The 19,044-nt window shown below is 36.5% G+C and overlaps 1 protein-coding gene across 2 annotated transcripts in view; it reads left to right on the top strand.

Annotated features, from left to right (window-relative positions):
* Rapgef5 (Rap guanine nucleotide exchange factor 5) overlaps positions 1 to 19,044 on the top strand; it is a 226,736-nt gene that overhangs the window by 177,529 nt on the left and 30,163 nt on the right. For both annotated transcript variants that reach the window (XM_078039979.1, XM_078039980.1), the window contains exons 12-18: positions 1,834 to 1,912; positions 6,467 to 6,611; positions 7,969 to 8,066; positions 9,937 to 9,967; positions 11,211 to 11,289; positions 13,499 to 13,648; positions 17,662 to 17,759. In XM_078039979.1, the coding sequence (XP_077896105.1) occupies positions 1,834 to 1,912; positions 6,467 to 6,611; positions 7,969 to 8,066; positions 9,937 to 9,967; positions 11,211 to 11,289; positions 13,499 to 13,648; positions 17,662 to 17,759 (680 nt within the window). The remainder of the gene's footprint in view (positions 1 to 1,833; positions 1,913 to 6,466; positions 6,612 to 7,968; positions 8,067 to 9,936; positions 9,968 to 11,210; positions 11,290 to 13,498; positions 13,649 to 17,661; positions 17,760 to 19,044) is intronic.

The following is a 19,044-nucleotide window of genomic DNA, read 5'->3' on the forward strand; positions in this document are numbered from 1 at the left end:
AGATCTCATACTCTTCATTAGTACTTCTGGTTCATTTTAATTAATATCATCTTGCAATTAAAAAAAAGTTTGATTTTTGGCATTACCCTTTGCAACCATTTAACTACTAATGTGGATTAGAGTTACTTTAATGATCTGTAAGCAAACAAACCATAGAAATAAATTAACCCATGCAGCTGATATAGCTGATTCAGGCATCATCCACAATTTCTTCTTTTTTTTTTTTTTTTTTTCTTAAGATACTGGAGATTGAACCCAGGGCCTCATACATCTTGGGCAAGCACTCTACCATCAAGCTACATCCCCAGTTCTTTTAAAATTCTATTTTGAGATGGGGTCTCACTAAATTGGTGAAGCTGTACTCAAAGTTGCAGTCTTGCCTCAACCTCCTGAGTAACTGGGATTATAGGCATTCACCACTGTGCCCAGCCACAACTTCTTATATGTGAATTTTGTATTTGTAAATATGGCCTTGATTAACTTTTAGAGTAAATGCAACTAGTTGTTCCTAAGAATTCCAAAATTTTTCTTTCATTCAATGTTCAACTTATATTTGTATATCTCTGTACTAGGTGATTATTTATACATACACATTTACAAAGTGTAGATCTTGGCACGTATGAAGATTATGGAGTGTATGACTCAGCTCAGGCTGCTGTAACAAAACACCATGGACTGGTAGCTTATTTCTTATGGACTTTGGAGGCTGGGAATGCTTAAGATCAAGGTGCTGGCAGGAAGTCAGGACTCTACAGGGACACTAATTCCATTCATGAGGGATTCACCCTTAGAACCTTATCTAATCCTAATTACCTTCCAAAGGGTCCTCCTCTTACTACTACCACATTATAGACTGAGGTTTTGATTTATGAATAAGGGGACATAAACATTCAGTCCATCATAGTATAAAATCTTATTACCAGTATAACTTATTACTATTTTATGCAATTAAAAATTTGATGGCCAAAATGTAAAAATGAAAGTTAAATCACATAAAAAAAATGAATTCTAAGTTAAAGAGCCTAGACAGGGCCATTGTGTCAAAATCACTACTTTGCATTCTACATATAATCTTTTTCATCATTTGGGAAATCATGTTGGAGGATGGAGTCTGCCTGTTTAGCAGCTTCATATTACATCTCAAGAATAGGCAAGGCAAAGAAGAGATTAAAAAATGGATCCTCTTTTTCTTAATAGAAAAAGGAATTAGGAAGCCGCGTGCTATGCTATGCTGTGCCTGCTCTCCAATTTTAGGTGAACTCAGTTCAGTCTCTCTTCATGACAGTAATAAAATCACATCTTTCCCCCAACTTCTTGAGATAGATACATTTGAGAGATGAAAGTGAGTGGCCTTGAACCTCATATGTGTCTTCTGGGTTTTATTATCCATTGTTCATGCCCTCTATGTAAATAAATGGCTTTGGAAAGCCTTAATTTATTACAACATGAAGGCTTTGTTCCCTGTAGGACTGGAGTATATACTTTGGAAGTCTTACAAAATTTATTTTTAACACATTATTTATGCATTGGTTTTTCCAAACATCTTTACCCACAAATATAACTGATGTTTTGGGGAGGGGGAAGGTGAGAGTTGTATGTTTAGAGAGCCTTGCAAGAAAACATATCCCACTGCTTGAGGCATTCTATGTAAAGAATTTCTCAAATCCTAACTTTAATACATAATGTGTTTTGTGGCCTGCCCATCGCGCCATCATTTATCAGATTCCGCCTCATACACTGTAAGAGGCTGGATGCACAGCTGCCCTTCTGGTTGCCTCTTTGCTTATCTTGTATTTGTTTTGTTTTTGTTTTTGTTTTTGTTTTTTTTTGCAGAGACTCTCCTCGATGACTTCCTTCTCACGTACACCGTCTTCATGACAACTGATGACCTGTGCCAGGCGCTGTTAAGGCAATATCCTTCATTAACTTCAGGATGCTGCATGTGTTTCCTCTCAGACAGATGTCTCACATTAGGAATTAACTGCCTTTTTTAATTTACTCACCCTCACGGTAGAGTGCGGACATGTTAAATATTAATGTCATGACGTCCAAGGTAAAAGATGGAATGAGACAGAATTGACAAGGACAGATGAAAATGCAGAGCTGCTATTTTCTACCATCTCAGTAAATTACACTGCTTATATTATGTTTGCTTTAAATCTGCTTCTCAGCATTGCTTAGAAATCTGGAGCTAAAATGGGCCTTGGAATCAGGAGATTGAGTGGACTGGTAGTATCACACAGGAAGTGGCCTTAGAGGGAAATTGGTCCATCAGAGTCAGACCACTTGTTTGGAAAACGAATGCACTTGTGTGATGTTGTGTTCCTAGGCAAGTATCCCTGGGGACACAGATCATTCACCTATAAGGAAGTCGGAACTTACCCCTGGAATCAACTGTCACCGTCTCAGAGCTTTTGTCACTGTGTGCTGTCTTAGAACAATAGAATGATTAGAAGGCTAATAGCCTTATAATTTTACCCACTAACTAGAAGGGATGCCACAGGGAAGCTGAAGGCCATAGGGCAAAGCCACATAACTTCTCCAGTCTCCAGAGCTTCTTGCTTCAAAATGATAAATGAAGCTGCTTCCAAAGCATTTAAGTTTTTAATAAATTAATTAGATTTAATTAATACTTTTTATTCTTAGAATTAAATTAATTAAAGACTTTAAGCATTTAATAAAAACCTTTACGTTTTTATTAAATCAGAGTGGGGATTCTACTCCAGCCTGCTTAAAAACAAAAAATCAGGAAAATAGTGTACTTTTTGTACATGCCAAAGTTTTATTAAGACCCAATGATAATGGTCACTTAATATTTTTTCCTATTTATTATTTATTACGTGTCTCCAAACTTTACAACATTTTCTTGCCTTAAAGAATACTTTAAAACTCTACAAAGTACATAATAATAAAAGTAATGTCTTCTTAAAAATATATACAAGTTAGAAATGGTTATTACTTTTTAGTGCTTTACTGTGTCCTCTGACTAAGCAAAAGTATAGGAATTTTGACACTTTCTAGAATTGCTTCGTAATTCAAAATTTCTGATCCTAAAACATAATTAGTTTTTAATTTGGAAAGTTTCAATATGTACAGACTTATTCCATATTTTCCAAGTGGAGCATTACTAGTAAATTTAACAATAATTATGAAGTTTTAAATTTCTCCATGAGACATATTTAGAAAAAATTTGTGAATTAATCTCATTTACATTTTAATACATGTTTCTAAAACAATTGCTATCAAGTAATATAAATTATACATTTATAGTGAATTAGATGCTTTCAAACTATTACCTTTAACTATGGTCCTAATATTTTTATTATCATTTAATAATTTTGTTTATGGAGGATATTACTAAGCAATGTCTTAAAGTTTCCTTGGCTATAAAAATGTTTTGAGTCTTTGAGAAAATTTAGTTCAAATTCTTAGTAACCTTTTTATAGATTATCAAAACTCATAAAATCTAAAACATTTTAAGCCAGGAGTCTTTCTAAATTATTATTTCTGTATTTGTACACATAACCTTCTTTGAAATCTCACAACCAAAAAACAAACCAAAAAAAAATATAGCATCTTATTAATGTGAGATGTCTTTGCGCATCTTAGTGAATCTCTTTCATATCCTACTACTACCAACTTCTAAAGAACAGTCCAAATTTTGGGAGGGGTATGTTTTTCCCCTGTGATTCTTAAACATTATTTATAGATTAGAGCCATTTGTGCTGGGTTTGAATATTTTAGGTGAGTATTTTTATTGTAATAGGATTAGTAGCTTTCAGCTTTTATCATCATAAAGTACATTAAGCTATACCTCTGGACCAGTTAATATTCATGCATTACACAGAAGTCGTAACTCTCTCTCAGTGCCTTTGTGCTAACCCCCACCCCAAATGAATGTATAAATCAGTATAATTTAGCATGGACAAAAGGTAAAAGAGTCTATGTACCTTAATATAGGAAAGGCAAATAATATAAATGCAAATTTAATCAGTAGATATTTTAAAAATATATATCTTTCAGGAAGAAAAGAACAAAGTGAAACAAATAAATGTTAATAACTACAAATAGAGAAGAATGTTTGAACTGCTTTATTCTGCTAGTCTGTAATTGTAGAATATATGCATATATGCAATTTGAATTAAAAGCTCATGTCTTCAGTTATATGTGCTGACCTAAAGAAAAAAATAAGTTGTTGGTATCTTTTAATTTTCCAGGTTATTTTTTTCTTTATATGAGTTAAGATGTTACTTTCACAGGAAAAGAAGAAAAGTATATTTGTATAAATAGAAATGATGTAGGATAAATTTTCACACTTTGGTTTTCAAGAGACGAACTAAAAGAAACAAACACTTGAATAGATTTTTGTGTGCTTGACTGATTCTATTTCACTGGTGGAAATTAAAGGTGACCATAGGATTCTTGAAGAATGGGGAGACCTGGACTGCATTATGTTTAAAAAATATTTGCAAAGTCTGATTAGAAATTTTGCATTTTTAATTTTTTTTTTTTATGTTTGGGAACAAACTGAGGGCCTTGTGCATGCTAGAGGACACTCTACCAGTGAGCTCCATCCTCAGCCCTCTATTTTGGAATTATTTATCAGCATTAAAAAATACATTATCCCGGGCTGGGGCTGTAGCTCAGTGGCAGAGTGCTTGCCGAGCATGTGTGAGGCACTGGGTTGGATCCTTAGCGCCACATAAGAGTCTGTGTGAGGCACTGGGTTGGATCCTTAGCGCCACATAAAACCAAGACATCTGGTCCATCTACAACTACAGAAAAAATTAAACATATGTAAAATCCTGTTGACAACCCCAAGCTTACTTGTGTTTGGTTTCAGTGTTTCCTAATCCCAATTAACTTTTTGGTGTGTATGCAATGTTCAGAAGTGATGCTTTTGGAGGCAAAAAGAGTTGATCAGTTTAGAAAATTCCAAGCTGCTGTCTCATTCCTAATCATTTAAGCAATTTACTTTTGATTTGTTTTCTTTCCCCTTTCTTTCCCCTCTCCCCTTCCCCTTCCTTCCTTCCTCTTTTTCTTTTTTTCTTTCTTTCCTTCCTTCCAGTAATGGAGATTTTGAACCCAAGAGTGCTAAATAAAGTGATAAAGCACTGAGCTATGTTCCTGCCTCTTTTTATTTTTATTTTGAGACATTGTCCCACTAAATTGCTGAGGCTGATCTCAGTCTTGCAATTCGGGTGCTTCAGCCTCCCAAGTCTGTTAGATTACAGGCCCACATCACCATGCCTGGCCGATGTTGTTTGTATATAATTTTAACAGCAAAGTTAATACATGGTCATTATATACAAATTAGGAAATGGTAATAAGTAAAATAATTCATGTACTCTGAAATTTCATTACATTGAGAAGCCACTGTGAACTATTTTGTATATATCCTTCCGAATAATGAAATTATTTATATTAGCATTGTTAACAGAAATGGATCATCCTAACATATCCTTTTCTTATTTTCTTTTCTGGTAAACAACACATTGTAAGTTCTCCATGTCGTATGTAAACTACTAGACCATTATTTTTATGGCGGCAGAATAGTCCATTGAATGGATATTATAATAACCTCGCTAAATGTTCTCAAATGACGCAGCATTTAGGTTCTTTCCTATATTATTTTTAAAATTTTCTTTTAATGAAAATGAAAATTAGCAGTCCTTTTACCTAGGATTGGACATTTGAATTATACCACAAATTGTGCTTCAGAAATATGTGTTCATATGAAACTACTTTAGGAGTAATTGGTTAAGAGTATTGAAGAATATCTGTCTTAATTCTGATTTAACTTTTATTAAAATAGTATTTGCTTATGTAGTGAGGCCAAGTCTCCTCTAGAAGCCACGCTTGAAATCAATGGCCACATCTTTGAATGAACACTAATCTCACCGCTGCCTGTGGGACTGTATCAGCAGCTGCCAGTATGATAGTCCAGTCCTCTCCTTCAGGCCTCTCACCCAGGCTACATCATTTTCTGGGTTGGCTTTTGTTCTTCTCAGTGCCCTCCTTTTACTTTTACTTTTTCTTCCTGCATTTTTATGTACTTGTAGATTCTTAGGGAAGTGTGTTTTAACCTATTTTGCAAAGACAATAATCAAATCTCTCACACACCTGCATTTTTATGTACTTGTAAATTCTTAGGGAAATGTGCTTTAACCTATTTTGCGAAGACAAGAATAATCAAATCTCACACAACTGTAATACCAGTGGCTTGAGAGGCTGAGGCAGGAGGATTGCAAGTGCAAGGCCAGCCTCAGCAAAAGCAAGGCACTAAACAACCCAGTGAGACCCTGTCTCTAAATAAAATATAAAATAGGGCTGGGGATGTGGCTCAGAGGTCGAGTGCCCCTGAGTTCAATCCCTCGCTTCAAAAAAAAAAACAAAAAAAAAAGAATATGGGAATCTCTTTATATTTTTTTTTTAACAACATAATATTCTTTCTTAACCATTGCACCTATTCTGCTAAGAAGTATCAAGGCAAAGAGGAAAACTCAGATGTTCCTTGTCGGAAACGTAAAGTCTTACATCTTGTTTCCCAGTGGATTGCTCTGTACAAAGACTGGCTTCATGAAGATGAACATTCAAAAATGTTTTTAAAGGTAATCCAACACTTCCAGTTATTCTTTGATGCCAAATGATAGATTTTATTTACACATTTCAAGTCTCATATGTGGGACTGGGGTTGTAGCTCAGCGGTAGAGCGCTCACCTACACATGCAAGGTCCTGGGTTCGATCCTCAGCACCACGTAAAAATAAATAAATAAAATAAAGGTATTGTGTCCAACTAAAACTAAAAAATAAATTTTTTTTTAAAAAGTCTCATTTGTGGGTAATAGTCATCCAACTTTTTTTGATAGTCAAGTTGTGATTCAGAGAAAATATAAATTCATTTTGATTTCTGAGGCCTGCTATAAGTATAAACTTGATTTTTAAATATTTTATTATGAAAAAATAGTGAAGAAAAATTTTATATTCACTAATTTAAGATAATATATGTAATATATATAAGATAATATGTAAGTCATGAGAACCTTACAAATGAAATTAAAAAGTCAAATAATATATACTTCAAAATTTGATACTATTTAGTAAGTTGAGATTTATTATAAGTTTGAACTAACAAGTCTTATATCTGTATATAATATTTGAATAAGACATTATTTATCATCTTAAAATTATATTGACAATAAAGTATATAACTTTTTCAGAACATGGCATATTTTAAGAATTTTAAGAAGTAATAATTTTTGAAATAGATACTAATCTAGGTGTACATTTTGAATTGGATAAACTGATTTATCCAATTTAGGCTACAGTATCTTTTCAGCATGAACAATTCTCTGGAGCTGATTAATAGACAGATGGATTCCTTTAGACACCAAAACCATATTAGGTATACAGATTTACATAGAGAGGAGACAGAATACAGTTCTACCTAGGAAGAATTCTATGTTAGAATAGGCAAGCACCTAAACTGATTCTGCATTTCATGAAGGGAATGAGTTTGAATTTAACATTTGGATATCATTTAGACATCCAGTGAAAAACTGATCTGCTTATCTACATTCATGTTATTTTCAAAACAGCTTATTAGTTTCACTGATATTTTTTCCTCCCAAATGATTATGTATATGCACCTTATTTTTTTAAATGTAGACTAGGCATGGAAATCTCTAGTAACAAACCAGGGATCTCTGTTTCTAGCATTCCCTACACATAGTCCCTAAAATCAGCTGTTGAGCAGTTAGAATTCAACCCCTGCATTGTCCTGGATTCCACTTTGGGCCAGGTACTCATGGATTGAGTCATTTTCTTTCTTTTTTGGCTTTATTGGGCATAGAACTCAGGACCTCGCACTTGCCAAACACACATTCTGAGCTGTGCCACTCAGCCCTGTCTGAATCTTGATCCTTACAAAAAAAGCATTTCAGCTGCCATTTGTCTTTTCCCTCCAGACCATTTACAGGAATGTTCTGGATGATGTCTACGAATATCCAATACTTGAAAAAGAATTGAAAGAATTTCAAAAAATACTTGGAATGCATCGTCGTCAGTAAGTAATTTTTCTCCTGGCAGTTAATGAACACAGCAAATGTAATAGAATTTGGAATGTTTTTTACATAAAGTCTGTTTGAATATTTGACACTGGGATTCATCTTGATTTCTTAGCTTTAATAAGATGGGTATTTTATTTATATACCACAAAGTAAAATAAAACTAAATTAAACTTATTGACTGCGTAAAAAAAAAACAAAAAACAACTCTATTTAACATGGTTAAAACAAACTGGGAGCTGGGCATGGAGGTGTAGACCTATAATCCCATTGACTCGGAAGGCTGAGAAAAGAAGAATGGAAGTTTAAGGCCAACCTGGGCAACTTAGGGAGTCTCTCTGAAATAAAAAATAAAAAGGGCTGGGGATGTAGTTCTATGGTAGAGCACTTCTGAGTTCAATTCCCAGTACCAAGAGAAAAACAAACAAATAATAGCAACAACAAAAATAAACTGGGCCCCAACAACCTGCCCAAACAGAGTTATTTAATAAATTATTATTTTATTTTAAAAGTCTGTATTTTTACTTTGTCATTTGTGGACTCATAGCTATCTCTATAGAATAGGAAAAAAAGTTGCATAAATAAGTTCCAGTAGTGAGTCATGGAATATTTTAAAAGCTCAGTTTTATAGGTTCTATGAGGTTTCTTTATAAATTAAAAAGATTAAAGAACCCATTTACTCAATGATTCTTGGTGTGTGCAAATGTAGATGTCTCTCCTTAATGTTTAGGACTGGCAACACCTGACTTTCCTGAGATTTTACCCCGACTCTTCTTATCAAATTTGGTAAATGAATACATCAAGTCATTATTCAGTTTTTGGATATAGCTGCAGAATTCACTGGAAGGAAAGAGCTGTTCTCTGATTGACAGGGCACTACCTATATCTATGGTAAACATGAACACATACATTGCCAATGAGCCATCATAAGTGTACTTCTCATAGAAAATGTTAATTTAGGCCTTTTTGATTATTGATTTGAAAGGTAAAGGCTGGCTTTATTTTTAATAAAGGAAGTCTCCTTTCAAATGAAATGTAGATATAAATTAATCTTATAAGCAAACCACGTGTAAACTTTGGTCCTTGATCATCAAAATTAATAGTTAGAAATTTAAAAATCGGGTGCAACTTAGAACAATGGGTTGGAAATGAATGTTGTGAACCATGATGTTCTTCTCTTATCACAGTCTACATTATATTAGATACCCATAGCTTAAGACTCCTATGAATATATAAACTAATAAATGAAACAAAAAAGGGGGGTGAAAATAATCTCTCATGGGAGAGTTGCTCTATGCCATAAGGCAGTCTTGTGCACTTGGGAAACTTTAATTTATGTTTAATACATTTAAATACAAAAAGTACCTCAGTGAATTTTAATCTTTTTTCGTCTTCTTCATGTTACTGGGAATTAAACCCAGAGAAACTCAACCACTGCACTACATGGAGACAGGTTCTAAGATACTTAGGAACTCACCAAATGACTGAGGCTGGTCTTGAGTTTTCAATCTTCCTATCTCAGCCTCTGAGTCTCTGGGATTGCAGGCATGCCCCATCACACCCAGCTGAGGGTTTAGTTTCAGTGGAGTAAATAAATCCAGTTACTCTCTTAATTCTTGGCTTTACATTCTGTGTGTACATAACATAGTATGTCTGTGGAATATGTAGTTTCTTTTCTTCCTGGTTTGCTTGAAATTCAATACCCAATGTCAAGTTTGTTGTAGATAGTAAATTAATAAATACTATGTTTTATCTTTTTTAAAGAGGAAAATCCTTTGCCCAGTACCTGAAAAATCAGTCTTCTGTGACAATAACTGCATTATTCTGGGTTTGGGACAAAGATTGACTTGTTATCTTTTTTCTTTTCAGCACTGTAGATGAATATTCACCACAAAGGAAGGTAGGTAGACCCTTTAGAATTGGCAGTGGGGAGATCTGGTTTGGAGACCTTACCTGGCCTCACTTGGCATTTCTCTTTCTTTTTTTAGTTGGTTATGATGGCACTGGGATTGAACCCAGGGGTGCTTTACCACTGAACTATATCCCCAGTCCTGGTTTGTTTTTTTTTTTTTTTTTTATTGTTGTTGTTGTTGTTGTTTTGTTTTTTTGTTTTTTGGGGGTTTTTTTGAGACACGATCTTGCTAAGTTGCCAAGTCTGGTCTTGAACTTGCAATCCTCCTGCCTCAGCCTTCTGAGTTGCTGGAGTATTGGTAGGCACCACCATGCCTGGCACCACTTGCATTTCTTCATAATTAAAATGAACACTGCTTCACACATAGCTGGGAAGGCAGGGAGGCCCAGGGCCACAGCTCCCTGCCCTTCTCTGCTTTGCTGTGGTTTCCCTGTGCTGGTACAGATTTGATTTTAGCCATGTCCCCTTGGCTTTATGACATTTTCAATGTTTTGTGGTACATTTGAAGTCTCAGAGCTTCCCTGCTGTCCCCAGACGGATAAAAATTTGAATTTTAAAACATTCATGCCCAAAACATTCAACTAAGAGAATCTTGACTCCAGGAGTCAGGAAATCTTATAAGGAAAAGGTTTACACTCTCACCAGGACAGAAAGGGAGCTGGTATCGACACTATATATGTTCCTATTAAACTTGATGAGGGGGACACAGAATAAGACCTCAGGCGCAAGTTTTATAGAAGGAGACTATAATGTACCTATTTCCTTTAAGAAGTCAGTGTGCTACAAGAGAAGTGGGAAACCATCTCCAGGCTGCTTTTGTGAAATATATAAAAAGCCAAAACTCAGATTGTGGAAACTGTAACTTTGGGTTAGAGTTGAGATGGGGAAGCCAGGTCTTTCTGGGGAGAAGAGTCTTTGGATGTTTGTTGTAGTTTGTAGAAGTCAGAGGTGGAAAATGTGGGAGTATTCTCTAGCTGATACTAGGAGTAATTACAGGGGCTTTTTGCCTGCTACTGGCCTTGGCCACAGCCCATCGTATCTCTCAGAATCGCCACCTCCACATGTGTTAATTGAGGCAACTCCCAGTTTATTTCTTCAAGATTGGATGGGTGGATTTCATATTTAAAAAAAAAAAAATTGGCTAGCTCTTTTGGAACATGTTGTAAACAGCTGTGGTTTTCCAAAGGGCAGGAATACATTCATTCATTGTTCTCTTTCTCCCTTCTCACAGAATAAAGCCCTTTTCCACCAATTCAGTCTTAAGGAGAACTGGCTCCAGCATAGAGGAACTGTGACCGAAGCAGAGGAAAGTGAGTAGGATTTTCAGGGAGGGTTGGGGTGGATGGAACTGCAGTTAGTCACCATCGCTCTCGGATCTGAACACCTCAGCCTGCCCTGAACCATCTTTTCTGGCTCTCAGCAAATCATCTGGGGATGATTTCCTTTTTCTTCCTTTGAGCATTACAGTTTTCTTAGATTGTAACACTGTCCAATGGACCAAGAATATTTTAAATTGGAGAAGCAAGGAAAGAAGGCTGTGCCAAGGACCTCCTTGACTTCTTGGGTAGAGGTGCACAATATACTGGAAAGTCAGTGTTTTTCTCCTGGAATCTTCTCCTTGACTCTGCTCATTGCCCAAGACTAACTGGAAAGGCCATCAAAGCCAGTGTGCAGGATGTTTGCTGAGGCAGACCCTGAAATTTAGGGAAGAGAAATGAAAGAAAGGGTGATTGGTGGAAATTCCTCCAAAGCAAAGCAGTATCAGGCAGCGCCATGCACTGGGTATGTCCCCAGCCAGTGCTCATTAGCTGACAGGGGTTCATGACTACAAGGTTCTTTCAATTAGCACCCAGAAACTTAAAAGCCTTTCTAGTGAATATTTTATACTGGCACCAAAATGGTGGCAGTGGTTTCCTCCCATTGGAACAAAGGTTGAGACAAATGTACAGCCAGGAAACAATGAATTAAAGTGTTTACCCTAGTGTGATTTTGAGCCTCTCTTTTGACTCATATTTCTCCATGTGCTGAAATTTGAAATATAGACATTTAATACGTGTTGATTTTCTTGAATATTTTAAAAACAAAATGTCACAAGTTTGCCTCTTCTGTGGTGTTTGTATAATGCTGCAGGTAGATGAGTCTGTTGTCTGACATTGTCAGCTTCCCCAAAGAGAGCAAACAAAATTATCTTACCTCATGATGTGTTAATTTCTGAACTCCCTCGCCCATTTATCTTCTAATTTAATTGTATAGTTTTCCAAGCTGAGCTGCAAAAAGTCCAAGTATTTCAAGGTTCCTGGCCTCTTTCTCTTCATCTGTTTATTAAGCAAAGTGTAAACTAACCCTCCAGTTAGTGGTTTGTAGACTGGATCTTTGCCTTGCTCAAAAATTACATTTTTCCATTAAGGGAGGAAAGCTTTTTCCCCCTTTACAACCTATTGACAAAATATAAAACAACTATTTATTAGAAGCTATTGTTTTAGTGACACACCCAACCAAACCACGCAAAATCTGTCAGGTGCTTTCTACTTACATGTTTGCTTTAAGGCTCTAGACATGTCAACTCATGCTTAGGCTTTTGCTTTGTTTGCATTTCTATGAAAGCAATCCTTGGTTATTTTTTGTGATGCCATTTAAATTGCATATAAAATTTCTCTTAGGAGCTCATTCTTTTTTTATACATATAGAAGAGCAGAATATCTAATTATCCTGTTTATTCTGAAGCAGCTAGTGTTTTATACATTCAGAGTAGCTGATTTTAAGAAGCAGTGTGTCAACAATGTACGTTGCTATTAAAAGTTTTTGCTATTAAATCATAACAAAAAAAAATTTCCAGGAGCCATTTACCCTGATGATGATAATTTCCTAGTAAAAATTATTAGCACCACAGATAATAAAAAAAGGAAATTAAAAAGGTGAGAAATGTGACCTCTGTTTGGAAACTAAACTCATCCGTACTTTGATAAGGGGGCAAGAGGGTCATTCTTAATGATTGAGAAAGCCGAACACAAAAACCAAGACAGATGACTGATTTTTAGATAAGCTTATGAGAATTCTAATAGCAAATGTGCTGTTTTTGATTGGTCCACTGAGACTGTTATGAAATGGAGTGTAAAATAAAAATTTATGAGTTAGATGTTTTAATATGCTGCTTTGATTGAAGATCCCAGTCGCTCTCAATAAAGGGATTAAAAAGTACAGTCCTATGTAGCACAGATGCCACTATATTCTAGTCAGACGGTCTTTACCTCGATGCCAGGAGCATACATTTCTAAGACAGTTGGGGAAACCTAACTACTACTTATGCCTATTCATCAGCATTATAACATCTAAGTCTCCTGTGCTTGCCGGCACATACTTACAGGCATATAATCTGGGGCACTCCTGTGCTTAGGCAAACGCGTACATCTGACTGCATATGCTTTAAAATGAAGAAAACAACAAAGTGGGTGCCTTGATTTGGGATAGTCTGTACCTCATGATCTCAGTTGTGTTCATAATTTGTTTTGATTTGTGCAGTTTTTTGCCACGTGTATATAACGGAGCACTCCTATGTCAGTGTGAAGGCAAAAGTTTCCAGCACAGCACAAGAGATCCTCAAAGTCGTGGCAGAAAAGATCCAGCATGCAGAAGAGGATCTGGCTCTGGTGGCCATCACATTCTCTGGGGGTAAATTATTTTCTGTCCTTGCATATTAACCTTTCACTGGATTTCCTCCAAAAGGAGAGAGTTGACATTTTTGTAGGATAAACGCTGAGCTCTTCTCTTCTGAGCCCGCAGCTGGATGACCACAGTAACAATGAGAAGCTGCCTACCAGAGGTGTTTCCATGACAACAGTGGGGTAGCATTAGATGCTGAATTTCCTCCCCGAGAACTGAATAGTGAGGCAAACAGTGTTTTGAAATGCATTATAAAGCTTTTCATATTTTGTACTCTAGATAACCCTTCCATTTTCATATTTAAATTAACTTGGGAAATTGCTAAAGGATGACATTTCTGTAGGGAAAAAAAAATAAAAGATGGCCTTGAACTAGTCTTATTGCTGGCTGACAGTTTAATACATAAAGACTCCTGTCGGAAGAAAGGAAACTGCACAATAAGCCAGAGCTCACAGGGCAATGTACCTTCAGGTGGACATGGGGAGCAAGACCTAGTTACAGCTTCACCTTCTGTTGGACTTTATTTATCCACAGAGAATGCTTTATTGTCTGTTTTGAATAAGATCACACAGATTACAAGCTGTCGCTATTGATCTACTCAGCCTGAACAGACCCCATCATTTTCATGGGGACCTGTCAGATCTCAGTGTCACTGGCCTCCTTTTTGGCTTACTATCTTTATTTAATATCTCATTAACCCTGAGAAAAATACGAAGAAAGGGACTAAACATCAGAAGTTGAAAAAAATGTAAGAACTCTATGAACTAATCAACCAGAGTTCGGGCAGGCAGGGGAGGGGAGCAGATAGACCACATTTCTGTTATTCTTTGTTGTTCAGGAAGAGGTGAACCCCAGAATATACCCAGCATGACACTAGTTAAAGCATCATAAAACAGTATCTGGCTCCTATCGCTTTGAGACCTACAGGCAGGTAAAATGGTCCTGTACGCTAGTCCATTACACAGCACGCAGGCACTTCTCTTTAGGCCTAATGAAAGAGAGTCTCTCCTCTCCAGAACTCTGTACAACCTCTCAAAGCATGATCTAGGGCTAGAAGGGAGCTCAGTGATAGAGCACATACTTAAGATGCATGAGGCCCAGGGTTCAATACCTAGTATCTACCCCTGCCAAAAAATTATCTAGGGGAAAAACAAGCAAAACATGTGAACATGATGTATTTTAATCAAGGAGTGGTTGTTTTTTTGTTTTGGGTGGGGCAGGTGGTACTGGAAGTTGAACCCAAGGGTGCTTTACCACTAAACCACATCCCCATGTTCTTTTTACTTTCTATTTTTGAGACAGGGTCTTACTAAGTTGCTGATACTGGCCTTGAACTTAGAATCTTCCTACCTCAGCCTCCTGAGTTTCTGGGTTTATGGGTCTGTACCACTACAATCCATCAAAAGTGGTTGAATTTTTATTAACATGTTTTAGATAGACATGATAAGTGTATATTTAATTTTTTGAGTGACCAAAAATATTAAATGATTTTAAACATTGAGTTTCATCAAAACCAACTTTTGCTGCTCAAGATGCAGCCCCTGCAGAAAGTGATCATTAGGTCCCTGTCCCAAAAGGGCTAGAGAACAAAGGAACTTTGCAACACAGTTGTTGGTGGCCCTAGGATCACTTGGAGCCGACAGAAACTGGCAACTAATGAGGGGCTCTTTTACTACCTGATATCTATTTGATGGCTGTGAAATACCATTTTCATCCTCTCTTAAATTAGATTCATCAGGATGTACAGTGAGTTCTAATGGGGTCCATTGCTAATCATCAGTAGAAGTGTCAGCTCATTTCTGGAATTAGCCCACAGATTTGAAAATGTGCCACCATTTCCCGTCCATTAGGATTTTTTGTTTGTTGTTTGTTTGTTTTTTAATATGTAAAGAACCTTCCTGGCCAGGCTTAGTAGCGTGTGCCTATAATTCTAGCAACCTGGGAGTGTGAGGCAGGAGGATCACAAGTTTGAGCCCAGCCTGGGCAATTTAGTAAGATCCTGTCTTAAAATAGGAAAAAAAAAAAAATAGGGCTGGGGATTTAGTTCAGTGGTAGAGCTCCCTGAGTTCAATCTCCAGTAATCCACCTCCACTCACAAAATACCTCCCTGGGCTGGGGATATAGCTCGGTTGGTAGAGTGCTTGCCTTCCATGCATAGGCCCTGGGTTCAATCCCTAGCAGCCATACATACACAAAAGTACTTTCCTGCCTGCATCTTATTACCCTCCTGAACAATCATTTTTTGTTGTTTTGTTTTTGTTTGGGGGTAGTGTTTTGTTTCTTGCAGTAGTAGGAATTGAACTCAGGAGTGCTCTACCACTGAGCTACACTCCCATCCCTTTATCCTTTTAAGACAGGATCTCACTGAGTTTCCCGTCTGGGCTTGAACTTGTGATCCTTTCGCCCTGAGCTTCCTGAGTAGCTGGGATTACAGTGTGCATGCCACCTAGCCTGGCAACAAGAATGTTTTAATTAGGAAAAAAAAAGATATTTAATGTATTTTTTGTTCTGTTTACATAAATTTTTTACAAATAATGTTTTAATGCTACTTCAGGATGAAATGACAATGATCTCTGTTTATTCTTGTCAAAAAAAGTTTTGAAATGTTGGAAGTTTATGGCTTTCTCTTAAAAAAAAAAAAAAAAAGTTCTATTCTAAAAACTTTAGTAGTTTCTAGATGCTTTGTACCCAGGCTATGAGTACATATGATATATGTGTGTGCTAACAATAACCTACTCACTTACTCAGAGGTTAAAATTTGGTTTTGATCTTTTATAGTATAGTAAAAGATCTGAAAGTTCTTTAGAACCCGGCTGAATGGAGCCATTTACAACCCACATCAAAAGTGCAGCATTCTAATACTCGTAGTCTTTATAATGCTGGACCATTAAGAATATATTAGCCACTGTCATTTTTTTTTTTTTAATTTTTTTTAAAGAATATATTAGAACGCAGCACAGTGGCCCATGCCTGTAAACCCAGCAGCTTGGGAGGCTGAGGCAGGAGTATCATGAGTTCAAAGCCGGCCTCACCAATAGTGAGGTGCTAAGTAACTCAGTGAGACCCTATCTCTAAATAAAATACAAAACATTTATAGAAGCCAGAATAAACTGAGACTTATATTTTTGGTTTTAGCAAAATAGCAAACTTATCAAAAAGTAATAATCAGTGTTAGTAAGTGTGCAAGTTTTAAAATTATTTTTAGGAAAATATAATGACTGCTTTTCTTTAAAAAAAATTAGAAAGCAATTTTTGTCAATAACTTTAAAAATATCCATTCCCTTTGACCCCATAATTTTAGTACTGAGAATCCATCTTAAGAAAATCATCTATAAGAAGACTAGGATTTATGTGCAAGGATGTTGACTTCAGCAATATATATTATGTCTGCTATGCTAATAGAACCCATTTATCAAGTGCCTATTATGTGCCAGGCCCTGTGCTAGTACTTACCATGTATCATGTCATTTAATTTATATGACCAAAAGAAAGGAAACGATTAAATGTTCAACAGTAGAGGAAAGATAAGATGATGGCATAATGAGCTGTTACATAACCAATTAAACATGACATATATAAATAACTTTGATAAGTGGGTAAGTGCTTATAATAAAATCAGAATATAAAGCCTTAAATGGACCCAATTACAAGTCTATGTGTGTATGAATAATTATAAATGCATGTGGATAATAACTGCAAATATGTATAGAGTATAATTATTTTGGAGAGAGGATGATGAGTAAATTTTATTTTGTTCCTTTAACTGTCTTATGTTCTAAAGAATAACTAAAATAAGAACTTCAAGAGAGTTCTACTCCATGGCATTCAACCTGTTTAATGCACACTGAGCTGAGCAGTGATATCCATGTTACCTCTGGTGTTGTATAATGTGTAGAATGAATTAATCTACTTTAAATCCTAGTTAATATACTTTTGAACATATTTTGTGGGCAATTTTAACTCAGTACATGTTTTGTGTAGGCCTATTTTGTTTCTAATTACTTTTTTTTTTTTAAATAAAGAAAAGCACGAACTTCAGCCGAATGACTTGGCCATCTCCAAATCTCTTGAGGCATCTGGTCGAATCTGTGTCTACCGGAAAGACCTGGCTGACACTTTGGTAAGAACCTTTAGCCCTGTACTTCAAACCTAAATGTCAGACTCAAGGCATACTTCCACATGCTTTATAATGAAAAAAAATACACATACACACACACACACACACACACACACACACACACATACACACACACATACACACATATGAACTGTGTCCTCCCCAGCCAGCTGCCAGAGCACATTGCTTCTGCAAAACAAGGCGATGCCTACCTTAGGAGCTCTTCCTATCTACCTTAGGAACTCTTCAGCTCCTTCTTGCTGCTTTTTGATCTCCTGAAAAAAGGGATTGGAAGCAAGTGACTGCTTCTCCTATGGAATTTCAATTTAGCTTATTCTTGTTTGGGAGGTATGTGGAGATCAAGCTGAGAAATGTTCCCCGGGTGAATTTAGGGGCAAACAGACTGAATGCTTTGCTTCAATGCACTCGGTGCACTCTGAGTGCTCGGTTTCCTTGAAGAAAGAGTGGGAGGGCCAGGGTAGAGCTCAATTGGTAGAGTGCTTGCCTCACATGCATAAGGCCCTGGGTTCAATCTCCAGCACCACAAAAAAAAAACAAAAAGAGAGAGAGAGAGAGAGGGAAGAAAGAGCGGATTATCAGCCCTCCCTATGTAGGATGGGGTCATAAGGATGGACATCAGACACCACTGAAGAACAGGAGTTTGAAGAAATGTAGAACACATCCTTTCAATAGTCAAGACTTCAGTCTCTTGGCTGCTTCTTGAAAGGCAGGGTCAGGCTAGATCCACCATCTAGGACAAGCAGGCTCTAACAGTGTGATCATACCTTCTAGACTCAAGGCCCTCATCTCCTTTCACGGAGTCATCACGGGGCCTGTCTTTCTAGCTGGCTCCTGTTGTATATATAATTAAGGAATTTTTAACCCACATGGGTTAACCAAAATTGTTTTCATAAAAACATTCTATGTAAAATTATCTTCAGGACATCAAGCTAACATAATAATGTTCATCACTGTCAATTTTCATATTTATAACCTGATAGGGGTTTGCTGAGTGATTGACCTATAGTATCTCATTTAACATTCCCAATAAACCTGTAAGTTTTAGAAAGGCTGAATTACTCACTAGCTTCCTAAGCCACACAAGGGAGAGTGCTAGGATTTTTTTTTTCCTTAATTTTATTTTGAGACAGGATCTTGCTAAGTTGCTGAGGCTAGCCTCAAGCTTGCAATCCTCCTGCCTCTGGCCTCCAAGTAGCTAGAATTATCAGCATGTACCACCATGCCCAGGCAGCAGACTACTAGGATTTTTAAATCCCGTTATGTTTGA

Source organism: Ictidomys tridecemlineatus, chromosome 2, assembly GCF_052094955.1.
Source record: "Ictidomys tridecemlineatus isolate mIctTri1 chromosome 2, mIctTri1.hap1, whole genome shotgun sequence".
NCBI classification, from domain to species: Eukaryota; Metazoa; Chordata; class Mammalia; order Rodentia; family Sciuridae; genus Ictidomys; species Ictidomys tridecemlineatus.